Raw genomic sequence first — 17,926 nt, 5'->3', positions numbered from 1 at the left:
GATGATCTCTGCTTATTGGTTTAAAAATTTTAGGAATAATTCTATTGTTTTTCCTTGAGGGTCCTCTATTGAAGAAATGAATTGACTTGTATCTTGAGTTAATTCAGCTATAACCACAAAGATATGTAAAACAAACTCTGACTGAAATGGAGCCACTGGTTATCACAGTCATGCTGTATGGTCTGTCTTTTGGAATACGTATTTATGTTCTCTTTAAAATGGCTTTCACAAAAGTTACAGATTTGAGATTTTGATGTATTGCTCCTTCATTTCAACCATCTGCGTTCTGATATCCTGAAATGATGTTTCTTGTAACACAGTTCCTATCAGGGTTATGGTATTGTTAAAAATCAAATTTCAGTGTGTTGGGGTTTTTTGTTTGTTTTTTTTGTTTGTTTGTTTGTTTGTTTCTTTTGCCAGGCAAAGCTGCTTGGCATCAACATTATTGGTAAACAAACACAATCAAATATTCTTCCAGTACTGCATTCCCATGTGTGTTTGTTGAAACTGCAGCTCAGATGAGGTTGGATGCAGCAGTTCTACCTGACTGCAGTCAGGCACAGCAGTATTTCCCTTTGCACTAAGTTTCAAGAAGATATAGGCTTGACAGGTAACTTTTCTTAAGTCCTGCCCAGTGTCTTCACATTGGAGATAAGTTTGCTGCAAGAGGAAGTGCATCGTTTTCTTACAAAAAATAAATGAATTTGACTTTCAAGAAATAAATTAACATACCTTCAGGTGCTGCTGCATGAGCATTTGGAGACATACTGTGTAAAGCCCAAGAAATTCTAGGTTAAAGAGGATAGATGAGATTCTTCTTGGCCTTTTGGCTTAGATCACTTTTAGTATCAGATTAATTTAAGACATCCTGTATTCAGGGACACATTCAGTAATCTAATAGGCCTTCTCCATTTTTAGCTGCTCTGATTGTACTGGCTCTGATGCCAGTACCATGTGGGAGTGGATTTATTTTGAGGCTAGACTATAGGTTATAACTAAGAGTAATGGATCAAATGAAGATGGGCATATTTCAGCTGAGACTTAAGGAGCTTTGACATTGAGAGCTGTTGAACTGTGGAGGTACTTCATAAAGAATATGGTGGAAGTCTTAGCATTTTGAAGTTGCAACTAGACTGGGTAAAGTAGAATAGTTACCCTACATGGAGCAATCATAGACTCACATGAAGCTCACTTGGAGATCACTTTTCTTTTTAATCTAAGTTTTGACTATTTCTCATCTTTTGCTTTATCCAGCTCATTCAGTGCGACTGGAAAGAATTTATGGTGAGGAAAGGATACTGTGTTTTTGTATAGGATCATCTGAAGGCTGCACTGCAGAAGACATCTGTAGCTTTTTCTGGGGAGCCAAGGAGCCACCAGAGCTCTGGTTTTATTCCATCTCTACCTGCTGGGAAGACAAGTGCTATGATTATTCTCTGCCTTGCCACTCAAAGAACTAATAAGACTTGTTGTTTTCATTGTTTATAAACTTCTTGAGACAAAAAGTGCATAATGCATAATGAAACATCTTTTCCTTGAGTGGCTATGATGGCATCAGTAATACGATAAACAGTGAATTTTTATAATTTAAGAAATACACCTTTCTGAAGCACTGAGTTGGATTCTTAGTGGGAACTTGTATTATGATAAATAAAATGTGGTGGGATCTGAGCACCAGTGGCTGTCAGCACTACACATGCATACAACAGGGATCTCTGGTGCCCCTGTGAAATTGAGACAGGTGCAACAAGTGAGCAGCAAAATGATCAGGCTGGGAAAACTCTTTTATGAAAATATGTGCAATGCCCAGTAAAAGGAAATAATGTTCATTATCTTCTAGAAGTGCGCTGGAACTGCTGTGGTAAGCAAGGTCACGTTGTTACCTAGTGATGCCATCTGGAGAGGCCATCACAGGTATAACTGATATTTTAGGAGAAGGCTGGAGAGAAAAGAACACTTCAGACCAACCTTGGTGGCAGGGCAGAGTGTGAGGAAGAACGTAGCTATGGTTGTGGATGGAAATGGGAGCACAGCTCTAAGGACCATCAGAAGTAGCAACTTCTATTTTTTTCTTGCAGTGGAGAATAGGTGGTTGGGAACAGGATCCAAAGAGCGTTTAATATAACCAGAATAATGGCCCAGGAAATAAAGCCAGGCTATTTTGCCACTTTGATTAAGCTCTTTCGAGTCTTTGCCTCTGAGCTCATTAACTGTGTAATGTGTAGTGCTGATTGATTTGTGGTGTGTTAGGTGCATGCTACCAGCTTGGAGTAGGGAACGTTTTGTGAGGCATCCATTTGGGTGCTGACAAGGTGAAGTGAAGGTAAAGTAGATCAATGTAAGACAAACCAACTAGACAAGTAAAGTAATTTTTTGGCCTTCAGGGAAGGAAGGCATTTTTGTCTCCCCCTAACTTGAGTGATCAGGAATATTAGGACTCATTTCCTATAATCACTGTTACCTGCTTTGCTATGTGTCTTTCTGCAGGCAGTATGGTGACATGAGAAGCCATGATCATCATACCAGCTCTGCTTATTAGCATAAACAACCTGCAGACAAACTTGAGCTATTTTATTAATTAATGCCTGCATTGTTCTCCCTTGGAAATCTCAACAGAAAAGCTATTCATGTGACTGCCTAGCAGAAACTGCTCAACTGTCAGAGCCGAAGATGGCAGGTGGTTTTCCATGGCTCTCAATAAAGTCAGTCTCATTTTTTTATTCTACCCAGGGCTCAGCAACTGGGCAGTCAGGGAATGGATGTTTGTTGGCTTTGATGGCAGTTCATACTACAGCCAAGTAATAGAGCTATGCTTGCAAATAGTCCAAGAGAAGATTGCAGTCCTCAGATCCAGGCAATGCATATTCTCATACAGGAACTGTTTTGATAGGATGCTAAGTCTAGGTAAAGTAAATTCTTGATCAGTGTTATTAACAGGCAAATCAAATCACAGAACCAAAATTTGTATAAATATTTCAGTGGGCTGCATGAAAATGAAACTCCTGCTGATCTCACATGGACTTTCCAAAGTGATTTTGCCGTAATTTCTTTAAAATATTTAGATTTATTGTTGGGGTTGTCAAGCATTGGAACAGGCTGCCCAGGGAAGTAGTTGAGTCACCATGCCTAAAAATATTTAAAAGATGTGTAGATGTGGTGCTTAGGAACATGGTTTAATGTTGGACTTTGCAGTGCTGGGTTAATGGTTGGACTTGATGATCTTAAAGGTCTTTCCCAACCTAACGGATACTATAATTATGTAAGATAATTCCTTTCTAGACTGTCACACTGTAGGCAGGATAGAATTTGTCCCCATGGATCCCTGTCAGAAACTATCCCCATGAATTTATGCCCAGGTTAATTGCTGTTTACTCACCGAAGACATAAATACAGTTTATATTTTGTTCATCAATCTACGGTTTGCATTTTATGAACCACACACATGTTCCTAGGTTGGAAAGAGGTTGTCTGCTCTGTTAAGTTTTTTTCTCATTCTCAGTTCTCTGTTTACTCATTATCAGAATATACTTGATTATCTCACTCATTTAATGAGGTGCTGTGGGATGGTGAAGACACCAGTCTATTCTGCTGAATGCTTTTGAGAGGTTAAAAAATGCCAATAGTTCTCCCATTAGATTTTAGTGGTAGTTGTTCTGGGATGTGAGAGAACATTCAGTTCTGGCTAGTCCCCCTTCAAGAAGTTGATTTTCTGATTATTGTTGATAATAATATATGGCAGATATTATTATTAATACTGTAGCATATACTGGATTATTTTCTTAGACAAATAAGTAATACTAATTCATGCTTGCTTGATTTTTAAGTAATTGACAGTTTTATTCATTTTCTTTATCCTACTTTTTAGAGAAGATAGTGGTATTAATATACACTAGATCTCAAAGAGATGGGTTAGGGGTTGTATGATTGAAGTCATTAAAGACAACTGGAATGGATCTTTTCTTTCAAAGACAATTTTCCACTATTTTTCTAGCATTTTTCAGTGGCTTGTTTTGTGGGTTTGCTGCTTCTGTACTTACAAAACCTAAGAGTAGTGTACCTTACTGCATTTTATGGTAACAAAATGCATTTTTAAGACAGGGAGTGAATTCTCTTCACACTGAAAGGTCGAGTGTTCAGAGTTCAGTGTGCTCAACAGCTGTATATCACTTCAGCAGCTGGCAAACTCCTTGTGGAGCATCTGCTTTCTATTACAGATACTTTTTACAGAGGCAAATTAATATGGCATCTGAAAGGGCTTCTTGCATGCGTGGTGATTTCACTGGTGACAGACTGATTATTCGAGGTCAGACGTTTTGCCTGTTTTCATGCAGTGCGTGGTGCACTGAGGTTGATCTCAGAGACAAATGCAGCAGACATTAAGAAATGGTCAGGAACAATGTGGAGAGAGGAACACAGTGAAGAAAAGGAAGCAACAACCTACATTGGTAGGTAGGTGCATGTAGTGCAAGTGGCTACCTTCTGCTTTACTCATCCTCATTTATTCTTGAATCATCCAGGAAGACCATCTTTATTTGAAGAGTGAAGTAAAAGCTCTCTGGATGTGCACAAGCACATATAAGCAGCTCTTGCCTTGTGGTCTATGATCTGCTGAGCCTGGTGCCAGCTCTGAGTCTCCTCTTAGAGCACATGAGCTCACATTGCAATTGTTCAGTCAGTGAAACTCAAGGGAACTAAGATTCCCAACTGAAGTTTCCTAAAGCTCACAGTCAGGTCTCTGAATATGAAGATCTTCTAGGAACTGGCTGCAAGTTGTTTTCTTCTTACTCCCATCCAAACACTGGACATCAGTTCTGAAACTTTAAGCCAGGAACCACATAGTTTGTTAGTGAGCTCAGTCTGATGTGCAAGAGGGACTATAACATTTATTCAAGACCTCTACAGAAAAGCAGTTCAATTCTACTGTTGCCTGATACTGCTTGCTCATAGCTGTTTATCTAGTTCTCATGCTCTCCTATGGTCTTCCTACTAATGCCATTAATGGAAATGGATGAGAGAGAACTTCATTTGTTTTAGAGAATTTTTCTAGGAGAGGGCAGCCATAGTTAATTCTGGGTCAGTTCATGTAACACAATGTGAATAAGGATTGCTGGCAGCATTTGGTGTGGTGCTCTATTGCCCAGTTTATGTGCTTAGTTCTTTTAATTTGTTCTTTTGTTGGTTTGCAAGTGTGTATAAGATAGACTTTTTCACAAATTAATGCTGGAAAGACAAACCACATAACAGAGTGGTTAACTCCCAATGCCCTGTAATTGCTGAAATCGCAAATACTCTTGGGAACAGTTTTCATCATGTGTTACTTAGATATTTTCCAGCCAACTTGAGCCTTACTTCACTCTCTTCAAAAATATTTCTGGAAAAGTATGGCCCAAACTCTTGAGGGAAAAACCTGAAAATTTCAGGACAAAAAAAATCCCTTGCACTAAAATCTTGTATTTTGTGGAAGGATCAGGACAAAATGATCCTCTCTTCTCTCGTGGTTTACATAGAAATGATATATATGAAACTTCTCTTGGTTTGGATGGAAGGGTGATAAGTTAGCACTAAGGGGCATGTCCCATATCCACAGTTTGGAGGCTATACTCATCCAAAGAGCAGCAATGATGTAGATGGCATCAAGAGATATTTTTTAATACTGCGTTCTCAGGGCTATTGCTCTAGTAGAAATTCTGAGACTGGAGTGGCAACAAAGGCAACATATACCCTCAGTCTTTCTATTAAGGCTGCAAGGAAAGCTGTCATTTCCCATGAACTAGATAGGTTCATTTCTTGGATCAGTTGAAAGCAGTGAAACCTGTTTTGCGCCTTTCCTTCATTTTTGTTGTTTATTTTTTATTTAAAAAAACTCCATGAAATACCTTTTGCCAGATCCCTAGGTAATGTAAATCCATGGATTTTTATAAAACTAAAAATACAGTCCCTGCAGGTTGTCTCAATCCAGAAATTGGGCTGGTGATTCTTTTTTTTGAACATTCCCATGAGTGAAATTAAGACAGAAATGAGGTCATATATCAAGATGAGACTGTTTATTAAAGAGAGGGAGAATGGAGCAAACCAAACAGAGAAAAAGAAAAGGGAGAGAGAAAGAGACAGAGAATGGAGAAAGAGCAGGAGAGATATTTACCACCCCATGGTCTTTCTTTGATCAGGGTGGGGGGGAAACATTCCTGGGCTTCTGCCTCCAGGCTGAGATGTCTCAGGTGATGTTCCCCCCAGTAAGATGGCATAGCTCAGAGTACTGTTTGTAGCTCCACCTGGCCCACATTAAGAATGCATACATGGCTTCCAGGGGTTGACATCCAGGGGGTCTTTCCCATGTGTTTGCAAGGGTCAGCGCCGAGCGGCCTCTGCCCCTCTTTGCTGTCCGTTGTCTACCACACCCCTGGGCAGTTGCTGTCTCAGGGGGCAGAGATGACACATCAGGACGATGTTGATGTTATCTTTGTTGAGACACTTCTCAGTTCTTAATGCAATCATCACAATCACAAGGTGATTTACATGTTCAACAGAGCATTCCCTCCCAGGTACAGAGGTGATGGGGTTTAGGAGGGTTTTTTATTGGTGTTTTGTAGGAGGAAGAAGCAAGGTGCAGTCAGTATCACTTCATATGTATACATTCCAATTGTTACATGACTTCAGAGATACAACTAAGGAAGCTATAAAATCTTTCCATGCATTCAATTTTGAAGACTATTAGCTTCAGTTCTTTGACTTTGTCCACTTCTATGCTTTACAACCTCTTTTCATGTCTGCAGGCGTTGCACTGATGTGTACTAAACATGCACACATAATCTCAAAATACATAAACCGTTGAAAGATTGCATCAGTGAGAGCTTGTCAGACAATGCAGTGTTGCTTTGCCTGCCATGGAGGGTCAGGAGCTAATAATTTCTTTCCTCTGCTTATGTGTCTGTGGGTCTCCAGAAGGTAGAGCAGACACAGTACTGTTTCTGTAAATGGGCTGATAGCTATGGCCAGTCTGCACAGAGAAAATTGTGAAAATAATTCTTAGAAAAGAGACCTAATCAGCTGCTGCAATCGCTGATTTGCAGATAATTGTATCTGTCTTCTAAATGCTGAAGATAAAAGGACCAAATGTGACACCTGCTCATTGCTCATTTTCAGTGGCTCAGTGGGATGGAGTACAGTTGCAGAGTTTGAGTGAGGGTTTTGCCACCTACATGGCCAACTGTAAGGATATGGATTTTCAGGAATGCTTTGCATCACTTCACAGGTGAAGCCCAAGGCATGTCTTGCAGTCTTGGATATGGAGAGGATTTAATTTTACTCTCTCTAGCTGAATTCAGTGTTTCTTTTCTCCTCCCCCCACCTCTTTAACTTGTAGTCTTATTTAAACACAAAGTTTTCATTCTTTCTGCACTTTACCAGACTGATATCTGATATCTCCATCCATTCAAACTACAGTGTTGGGAAAGAAAAGATTTCTAGGCTCTTAGTTAATTTCTTTAATCAAAGAATTCTCAATACCATTCTTTTTCTTTCAATTTATTTTTCTTTGTGCTTAGATTTCTTTTTATCCTGTCTTTCCCTGAATATCCTATACATTCTCAGCCTTTACCTTCAGTTCAGTGTAAGAATTATTCTTGTAAGGAGTTGGTACCTCAGTGAACCAGCACTGGGATTTTGAAAGTTGACAATTAAGATGTCCTTCTTTACTTCTGGAAGTCACCTTCCTCTGTCAATTCCAGCGGGTAGCTTATGCATTCATTCATTTCTGCTCAGTGAAAACTGCAGAGTGCTCATCACAGGACAGGTTAACTCCTTCCTAAAATGTCTTAGTGTCTCCATTTGGAAAACTGGTACAATGCTTAGTTCCTTGCCTCACCAGATAGCCTTCAAATTTGAGATGTATAGATTTAGATATTTTTAATTTGTTCAAGGTAATTTCTGTTATTGTTTCTCATTCTTTAGCAGCTCTGGCTGGACATCCCATGAAAACAGGTCATAGTTGTAGCCTTACAAGTTCTTCTGGTAAGCTCTTGGGAACATGAATATTGTTTTCACTAAGAGCTTATACTCTTGTATTATATATGTATACACACACATATGTATGTGTATATATATATATGTATGCTATAGAAGTATATATGTTGTGTGGAAACAAAAATGTTAGGAGGAAAGAGGAGTGGGGAAAATACTGTAACAGAGCAATAGGAGTGAAGTAGTTTTGCACACAAGTTGTAGCAGTGAGCACAACTTGCCACCTCTCTAGCAATCAACATATTTCTGTGAGTATTGCTGTGTGGCCTCAGGTTTCAGCTCGCATGGGAAAAGTTGAGTCAGGATGTGAGGATTTAGCCTGGTCTGTTGCTATAGCTAGAGAGTAGACAAGCTGGGAATTAAATCTGTGCAAGGTGTCATGTTTGCATAACCAGGTTACAGACCTACAGAATCAAGGTCTTCAGTACAATAGAAGGGAACTAGTTTGGAGGTGTCAAAAATAGTGATGAAGAGATTTTAATTGTTAGGGCTTATAATCCAATTAGTTCTTAGACAAGGTCTGGCAACATAGGCAGAGGAAAAGGTCAAATTGGGAAAAGTTTTGTAGAAAGTGACATCAGGATTTAATCACAGACTAAAGGTGTGAGTCATGGGAGGAGATCAAGTCAAAGAGAAAACCAAGATTGTCAGGAAAGAGCCTGATCTTATTTCTGAAATTAAGACAGGTATGGAAAGGAGAGGGCTCCATGAAAAATGCAAGAGCTACGTCTTGAGCATGTTCAGTTTTAGCAAGTAGTGAATTATTAACAGAAGGATCTCAGAGAGAGGCCAAAAGTTGTTTGGGTTGATTGCTTGAGATTTCTTGTTTTCAGAAACTTTGATTGTTATTTGTGTGTTCATATGTCTAACAAGAAAAAATAGGGATTTGTGTCCCAAGGTCTATTAAATGCAGTTCTTTTGTGGATTCAAATTGGATTTTGGGACAGGCCATGATGTAGAAGAAGGATGCAATCAGAATAAATATGTAGCACCATGGCAGAGTTTAGCAATCTCCAAGTGACATCTACCTGGATGACTGTCTCATGTCTTAATGCAAATGTGGCAGAACAGCCTAACCGTAAATCGGGAACATAGTGAAAATTTAACTCAATCCACTTGTATGTAAAGCAACTTGGACTCATCAATCTGAAATATGCTGTCAGTCACAATCAAAGACATTTCATTAAGAAGATGACTGTTTTAATGTGTACCTCTGCTTTTCAGCAACTCTGCTCTGTAGACATTAGTCACATGTATTCTAGTAACCACACATCACACCTGCCTGTACACACAGTGCTGTGATACAGCACCCCAGTTTGTACCTGACGTTCTTTAGTACCTCTCATTTGGCTCAGCTCATTGTGTTTCAGTCATGGTGGGGCTGAAGGAGGCTCATGAGGCCCAGTGTCCTACTGCTCCTATTTACACAGCTACTGACGTGGTAAATCATCTACCTGCCTCTTAATAGGCAGTTATATATTATCCTGCATGAGGCTTTGGCTGCTCCACAAGGACACAAAAGTTCTTATGGCCCAGACATCTCAGACAATATTTCATGGTTCCTTTTTAAGACAAGCATAGAAAATGGGTCATGCACACATCATTTTTCTTTGAACAATTGGTATCACTGTCTTTTTTTTTCTTTTTTTTTTTTTGCTTAAAGCATCCTGCCCCTATGTCTCTGTACATCTGGACATGTAAATATCTGCTTTCTCATTTTTCTTCTCATCTGCATTTGGGTTCCGCTTTAGACAGTACATTACATATTTAATCATACAGGCCTCAAATATGACAATTATACTGCACATAGAATTAGTTTAACTAGCAATTTTAAAAAATAGTTATTTAGTATGATCCCTTACCTATGCAAGACTCCAGAAGTAGAAAATCCAGAAAAAAGTTAGCATGGTGAAGTCCACGTTTGACTTCGCGTGTGCAGAATTCAGTGCAGGAGCCTAGTCTTGTGTCTAGGCTGTTCTGTGTCATAAAAGCAAGCATTTCTTCTTTTGTGACTATGTGCTAGCTCACCACTATCTCCACAGGGAATAGGCTGCAATCACCATCCTTATCATTGATTTCCAGAGAGGGTAATATGCCATGGAGGTCTGCAACCTATGTAGCATCTAGGGTAAACCTGCTTTGAGAGCACACAGACTCCCAAACCAGAGTATGAGAGCTACAGACTCCTTTTTTGACATAAACCTTTTAGTCACATGCCAGAAACTCTCACAAAGTTTATATGAGACCTTTAAATCTGCAGAGGGAAAGGTTTGCCTCACATCCATCACTGCAGAATGGCAGAAAGGGAAAAATTTAAGTCTCATTATGCAACCTGTGAGGTATAAGGTGATTTTTTTTCAGTAAGCTGTCAGTTAAGCCACATCATTCGTGACCTGCTGCAGCTTTGCACAAAGCTGCCAGTGTACAAAGAACAGTGTTACATCCCAGTATGGATGATTACCTTTGTTTAAATGGAATATAGTTGTTTTGGTTTTTTTACCTCCCTTGCCCCCCTCCCCCCCAAAAGTCTGGGTAGGAATGATCTAAAAATAGTCCTGTCACAGATGAGCTATAGAAGTAAAGTTTTCAATAACCTAAAATAACATGCAAATCCTGGGAGCATCAAATTTCAGACCACAGGCATACTCAGTATGCCAGCCTGACCTTCTGACTATGTAGCAGATAATGAAAAGAAGTCTTCTGCAAACCTGCTTGTGACAAATAGATAAAAAAGGTTTGGCCTACATTCAGAAACGAGACTATTTAAGCAAGATGGGACTATGTCATGGAATATTTAAAAATAAGTTGAAAGGAGCTCAGGCTCATTGGAAAACACAGAGCACTGAGAATTTTACAAATTTTAGGAGTCTGGCTTTGAGCATTTAGGTTGGGACTGGACACAAGCATCACAAACTCTGAAGTGATTTTCACTTTGATAGCAAATTGGGCAAAACACCCAATGACAGGTTATCTTGGCTGCCAGAGGAGAAATGAGACAAGCAGCTGCCATCTCATGTGCCAGCAGTTTCACAGGGAAGGCATGCACGAAATAAAATAACTCCCACCAAACCCAGGGAGGTTTAACCGAACAATTAATTTCCTCGATAAATACTTGGTTAATGTACCTTTAGTTTTGCTGGTTTAAGTTGAGGGCAGTCACACCCAGAGCATCAGTTATGCTCATGCTTCTCTTTTCAGCTAGCATGACCCTGGTGTGTAGAGTTCATTGAAAAAGATTACGATACATATATATGTTTACAGCCAAGATCAAGTACTGTTAAAATTGAGTGCTGATCACGTCTGCCGAGGATAGATTTGGAAATTAAAAATGGACATAAACATTTTACTGATTTGGAGGAAGAAAGCTTATTCAGTGCAGATGAACAAGGTTGAAAAATCCTTTTGCAAGTGAGTCCTACAGGGATGCTGCAGCATCCTCAGTCTGTTGTCATCACAGAGTTAAGAACAGACACAAACTCAATTTGGCAAGAACAATAATGGGACCAGTCGGGATCTGCCATCGGCATACTGGCCACTGCAAAAGAGTGATTAAATAGGAAGATACAGGCAATTATCAAAGACTAATTGCTTATTGTTACTAGAACTATATTTTAAATGTGTTTTTCTCTTTAATTGCTTTTGGAGCGAATAAAGTGTCCTTAATTCAATTGTAAAATGTTTGGGAATGGGAAGTCTGCCAGGCAGCTCAGAGATCTTGTGAATGTAACTGCCTCTTTCGCTAGCCTATGTTCATTCAGTCATCCCAATTCTGCCAACTTTCCTGTTTTCATGTTTGTGCCCCTATGTTAGCTGAAGGTCTTTGGGTTGTTGGTACTTGCAGGAAGCTGTACTAGTTTGCTCATATCTTTTCCTGTCTTTTTTATTCATCCCTGTCCAAGGGTCTTGAGCTAAAGGGGAGATGAACTTCAGGTTGATAGGGGTTTTGAATCAGCAGGCTCTGAGTATAAAGGCACTTTCTAGCAGAGGACTAGCAATGGTTGGCAAGGTGAGACATTCATGTCATTTGAACCTGTTACAATACATGAACATCTGTATATCTTTGTGCTCTGTTGCTATTGACTGCAATGAAATTATGCAGGGGATGGATTTGGCTCAGTATTGTATCAGGATAACAATGAATGAACACGAGGATGCTGTTCCAAGTGAAGATACTCAGGTTTGGTGTGAGGAGCAGATCCAAACCACATACAGAAGGGTTTATGCAAATAGCCATGAGGTGCTAGTTATTAAATAACCATTCAGCATTTCATGATGAGAGTGACAGGGAACACAGTTTTTATATTCATAGAATTATGCTTTGTATGGATGTATTCAACTCTGGCAACACTGCAGACCTTGTAATGGACAAACAAATGGAACAAATGCTGTATCTATGTGTAATTAATTTGAATGGGTGGTTTAGAAAATGAAAAGGAAATGGTCTATGTGAGGGAAAGCAAGCAGGAAGAGGGGAAAACAGAAACAGTTTTAGGTTCGTATACTGGAGGATGTGCACAAGAAAATTCAAGGAGCCTGTGGTCTCCAGAGAATGCCACACGCTACTTGTCTAAGCAGCCAACTGAACCCCAAATAACATTCTGCTAAAACTGTTGTTGATGTGACATGGAGCTTGAAAGGAGGGACAGGGAACTTGCCTGTATAGAGACAGGCAGGGTCAGTGTGTCCTGTACATAGAGTCTGCCTGTAGTCAAGCTGTTTTTTTTTCCATTCTGATGTTTCATGCGTATGTATAATATGTAAGACCAGAAATGGGCAGAATTGTTGAACCTATTTTGAAATGAGTTATTGAAAAAAAAGAAAAAAGTAATTCTCTTTGCCTTCTCAAGTTCTTTGCAAAATTTTGAACAAACATTCTTTCAGAAGACAGCAGGAAAAAAGGAAAAAGAGGAAATTGTTCCAGACAGCATGGCTGGCCTTTTCCTTACTCTTTTAGGGTAATTAGAAGTAAGGCTGTCCTGGACAGACATTTTAATCAGCACTTAAGGATTGGTGAACACAAGATTCATTCTGTGACACTTTTTAACTGCAGCAGCTCTGGCTTGGGCTCTTGGTTTCTGGCTTTGCTTCATGAGTGTACCTGGTGGACATTATCTAGAGACATCAGCGTTGCTGTTGCTCCTCTCTCCTCAGTTCACTGCTCTCCCAGTTCACAGACTGAGATGAGTATGACTGGTATTTTGGAACATTTTTAATAGCATTAAAAATAGTTGATTGACTAAAATTCCCCTAGGTATCACAGCACTGTTGAGCAAGGCTTGGTTTTCTGGACACGAATATTGCTTTTACCTTTTGTGTGAGAAGTCTTTACTCCTTTAGGCATTTCTTGCCTTGAGTGTTGTTGATCTACTTGTTTGTGAAAAACCATGCCTCTGTTGGGTGTTTGCTCAAAGTCTTGAGTCAGGTTGCTAGCTGCAGTGAATGGCAGAGGCCATTGCAGCTGCATCAGATGGGGATTCAACATCCAGTTTTAAAGCAAATATCCAATGGAAATTTCTCCACCCCCTGCGGTAAAGATGAGCACAAACATTCTGCCTTCCTCTTGTTTTTTAATCTCACCTCCTGTTTTTTAATATCAATCCAAACTTGAGTGAGGAGAGTAAACATTGCTGGAACACGTGTTTCTGATGAGATTAAATGTGTCTTTTTACATGGCTTTCCAAAATTAAACTTTCACCTTGGAAAATAGGGAGTTTAGTGCAGAAATGGAGGTAGTCTGGACTCAGGACTGTGGATGTACAGATGGGCCAAGGTGTTGTGAGTGCTCAAATGGAAACTTTACAAAGTAGCAAGAGCAACTTACTGTGTGCTAATATGAGCAGAGTAAATAACAAAATGTTAATAATGTTTGGTATTAATTTCCAAGGTGTTCCTCTGGGTGATACGTTAGTAACATTCATTCCCTTTCCCTGAGAGTTCTGAGATCCCGAAGGAAAGACACTATGAGAATTCCAATGTATTATTTTCATATAATGGTCTCCCAGACATTCTGTGCTGTCAATAAGCATCTTCTATCAGCTTGCCCATGGAAGTGGCTTTTCCAATTAAAAGATTAATTCATAAATATCCTGAATGGCTTGGCTGAGGCCATCAGTGAGAAATCAAAGCTTTCTAATCTCTGTTCTCAGTGGCTTGAATCATCCTTATACTTTGTCTTGCAAAATGTGTTGGACAACATTTTCTCTCTAGGTACAACAATCACTTAGAGAAGGTGCTAGAGATAAAATAGCCTGTGATAGAGATAAAATGGTCTTGTGCCTGTTGGTGGGTGCACGGCAAAGACTGCATCTTTCCTTTTTTTCGAGGCTATCAACCATTGCATGCCAAAATTGGCACCCAAGGATGCCAGCATAGTGGACAATGTTTAGGTAAGTGATCAGAAAAGGAGACGGGGGGAAAAAAAGGCAGCATTCTGTTGGTTTATTAAAGTACTCAGAATGGATTTAACTTCTCATTAGAAGGAGATTTGCGCTTTTTTGGCCCTCATAGACAAAGTTTATGTTTCCACCTTGTTGATGTACTTTATGTATGCTGGTTTTATTAAACTTGGTCTTCCTGGTTTTCTGAAGTACTGTTTCTCTTGTATCTGAATGTTTGAAGGATGGAGATACAGCCACTACTGTCTTCTGTGCTGGCGAACTGTGTCTTCTGATTCAGAGCTCCTGTGTACTGAAGCCAATAATGATTCACTCTCACAGCAGTGGTGTGAGCAGTCTCAGCTTTTATATGCCATCTGTGTGAGTGAGCTGAATCTGCAGAAATGGGACCCTGTACACATGGCTTTTCCTCTGTTCATGGATGAAAATATTAAAGCGTATCCGTATGGTCCATGAGATGTTTTCTGTGTCAGGAAGGGAGTGAAGCTGCCTGTCAAACCAAGCTGTTCTCTCTGATGAAAGGGGGCTGTTTTTAAACACTTCTTTCCGTAGTATTTTGCACGCCAGCCATGTGTGTTTTCTCATCTGACATCTCATTGAGATCCTTGGCTTCAGTACTGCAGGAGGGAGGGGTGTGCTGGGAGGGAAGGAAATTATCTCTCCATGTGTACACAAGCACGTGTGCACACAGACACTCTTAAATCAATTTTAAATGAATGAGGTTTTTTTAGGAATATGAAAGAAAATTAATCTGATTGAGCAAGATTTAATTGCTTCCCTTTTGTTTGAATTTTCCGTTTTCACATGAAGATAGTAGGAAGCATTGGTCTGAGCTGTTATTAGATACCAGGGTGGAGGCAGAGGGCAAAGGGTTCATTTACAATTCCTACAGCAGAATATTGAATTTGAAAGGTAAAAGGCAAGTTGATGAACAGCTTGAAAATAAAGATTTATCCACTTAACTTATTGACTATTTCTGAAGGATTATGCTGGTCTGGGAAGCTAACTGATCACACATCTGCAAGACCTGATGGCTGGAGGAACCAGAAAAAAATCTTTTTTTTTTTTTTTTAAACGAAAGCAGTTAGCTTTCAGGGAGAAGCTTGAAAACATAAACTAATAGTAAGTAATGAATTTAGAAAAATGCATCTATTTTCAAAGAGGCAAGTGGACCTCACTTCTGTGGCTGGAGGCTGGGGAGCATAAAGATTATCCACATGCACATGTTTTTGTGTTTTGAAAAATTCAAGCCAGTTAATCCCAGATAATGGCATACTATTAGAACCACTTCATCTCCGTGATCTCAGGGCAATCCCGCAAGAAGCAATTTGATCATATTGGGCAAGAGAACCTATAACATTAGAGTGTGCTATTGCAAAAGAATCCAGCATCCAACAGACTTTCTAGCCCTTTCCTTAAATGCAGTGGTGATTACAATTTCCTTTCATAGATTCACAGAATGGTTGAGGTTAGCAGGGACTTCTGGAGGTTCAACCTGCTGCTCAAGCAGAGCTACCTAGAACCATTTGCAAGGGACTGTGGCCAGACAGCTTTTGAGTACCTCCAAGGATGGAGACTTCCCAACCTCTCTGGGCAACTTGTGCCAGTGCTTCGTCACACCCACAGTTAAAAAAAAAACATGTCCATGTCTCTCTAATACAGAGGAGGCCAGAACTAGGCACAGCACTCCCAGTGTGGCCTGACCAGTGCTCTTGTCAAAAGTTGGGCATGTCCTTTCAAAAGAAAACTTTTGGCAGGAGAAGTCCATCTGGGACACTGGCTTGGGGTTTACATAGCTGCAGCTTGGGCATTGCAGAGTTGCTTTGTTCTCCCTTTGCCAAGCCTCTTGTATCTGGGACCTGCTGTGCATTTGGGCAGCTTTGGTCATGGAGGGGTTTTGATCTGGGTGGCTCAGCAAACTCTGGAATAAGTCTACCTTTCTGAACTTTAGTGCTAGCTTATTTTATTTTTTCTTTTAACCCAGCTGCTGTTCTAAGGCGTGCTTCGTTTGCCAGGCTAAAGGGCATCCTGAGAACATGCATCATTTTGTAGCTTTTTGTCTAAGGCAACAACAACAACAGCAAAAAGTAAAAAAAAAAAAAAAAAAAAAAAAAAAGGGGGATTATTTTGATTATTTTTTTTGTTTTCTGTGAAAGCTCCTGAAGCATAAAGAGGGGATATTACTAATGTAAATCCAGTGCTGTTAGCAGAGGAATAATGTGCTGTATGTTGTAAGGCAAGTGACTGAGGAGGAGCTGGAGTGATTGAAATGCCTTGTGGGTATATGATATTGTGGGGACAGGTATTCACACAGAGGATGCTTGCTTACATGTGCCCAGGGCTTTCTCTTATCTCTGAACATGAACCCATAGTGAAATAGAAATGTTCCTGTATTAATAGTGCATTGGAGATAAGCCTCATCTGAAAAACACAGTATACTGCACATCTGGGAACCCTTTTGGAGTGGGGAATTGGACCAGCAATTTCATAGCGTGTTGGTAACGAAACATTTTGGTTCTGTATAAGCAAATGGGCAAGGTTAGTGGACACATTACTCTGGCTGTCGTTGTCCCAGCAGTAACCAATTTTGAGGCTTTATGTTTTCTGCTATCCCAGTAAGGGGAAGAAAAGTAGAAAGCTAAAAATAGGAGTTCCAGAATGAATTAAAACACAGAGTGAACTAGCTTGTAGTAGTGCTGTATAATTTTAAAATCCTTTTTTTCCTTATAATCTGGACTTTAATATATGTATTACATTGCACATTCCGGTGGTGTCTGTCCTGCTCCAAAAGGTCACCTCCATACTGGAGGATTTATTCTGGCTGTAACATGTGAACATGGGCATCCAGCCCCAGGTCGATCTATCTATCTATCTATCTATCTATCTATCTACCATTTGTATGGATTATTTCTGTTTGTATTTTCTTTTGCCTGATGCTGTTGATTTGCAGAAGTGTGAGAAATGTCTTTGGCCTTCAAGGTTCTTCTGGTGCCTGTGTATAGATCATAGCTGGTTCTTTCCATAGCTTTTTCAACAGTTGTGGCCAGTTATCAGACCTTCATAGAGCTGTTTTCTGTAAGTAGTTTCCTTGTAACACTACCCTGCACCTGCACAGCTCTACCACACTGGGTTTTCTTTTCTAAGGTTAACTGACATGCATTCTTTGGTCTCATGGAGGGTACTTTTTAAATTAACTTTCTAACCAAGATTCATACAGCTTCTAAACAACATCACATGGAATTGTTTTCTTGATTTGCAGATATCCTCGTTGATGGCAAGGTTTGTGACTGTGATATTGTGGTGAACTGCAAAGTAGGAGATCCCATCCCACTGGAGGTGAAGCTGACCAACTGGAGCAAGCACAGCGTGGGGCCCTTCGCTCTCACCGTGACACCCTACCAGGACTACCAAAACGGGGTGCACAACTATGAGCTGCAAGATGCTATCACCTTTGTGGGATCTAACACCTTCTACATCGACTCAGTAAGTCTTTCTATCAGATGTATCACAAT

At 39.9% G+C, this 17,926-nt stretch overlaps 1 protein-coding gene across 1 annotated transcript in view; it reads left to right on the top strand.

The window, feature by feature from the left end:
- TRAPPC9 (trafficking protein particle complex subunit 9) overlaps positions 1–17,926 on the top strand; it is a 418,319-nt gene that overhangs the window by 386,474 nt on the left and 13,919 nt on the right. The window contains exon 21 of the mRNA XM_054385350.1: positions 17,674–17,897. Coding sequence (XP_054241325.1) covers positions 17,674–17,897 — 224 coding nt within the window. The remainder of the gene's footprint in view (positions 1–17,673; positions 17,898–17,926) is intronic.

Source organism: Indicator indicator, chromosome 12, assembly GCF_027791375.1.
Source record: "Indicator indicator isolate 239-I01 chromosome 12, UM_Iind_1.1, whole genome shotgun sequence".
NCBI classification, from domain to species: Eukaryota; Metazoa; Chordata; class Aves; order Piciformes; family Indicatoridae; genus Indicator; species Indicator indicator.
The sequence above is the reverse complement of the archived record's forward strand: the minus strand, read 5'-3'. Positions and strand labels throughout refer to the sequence as shown.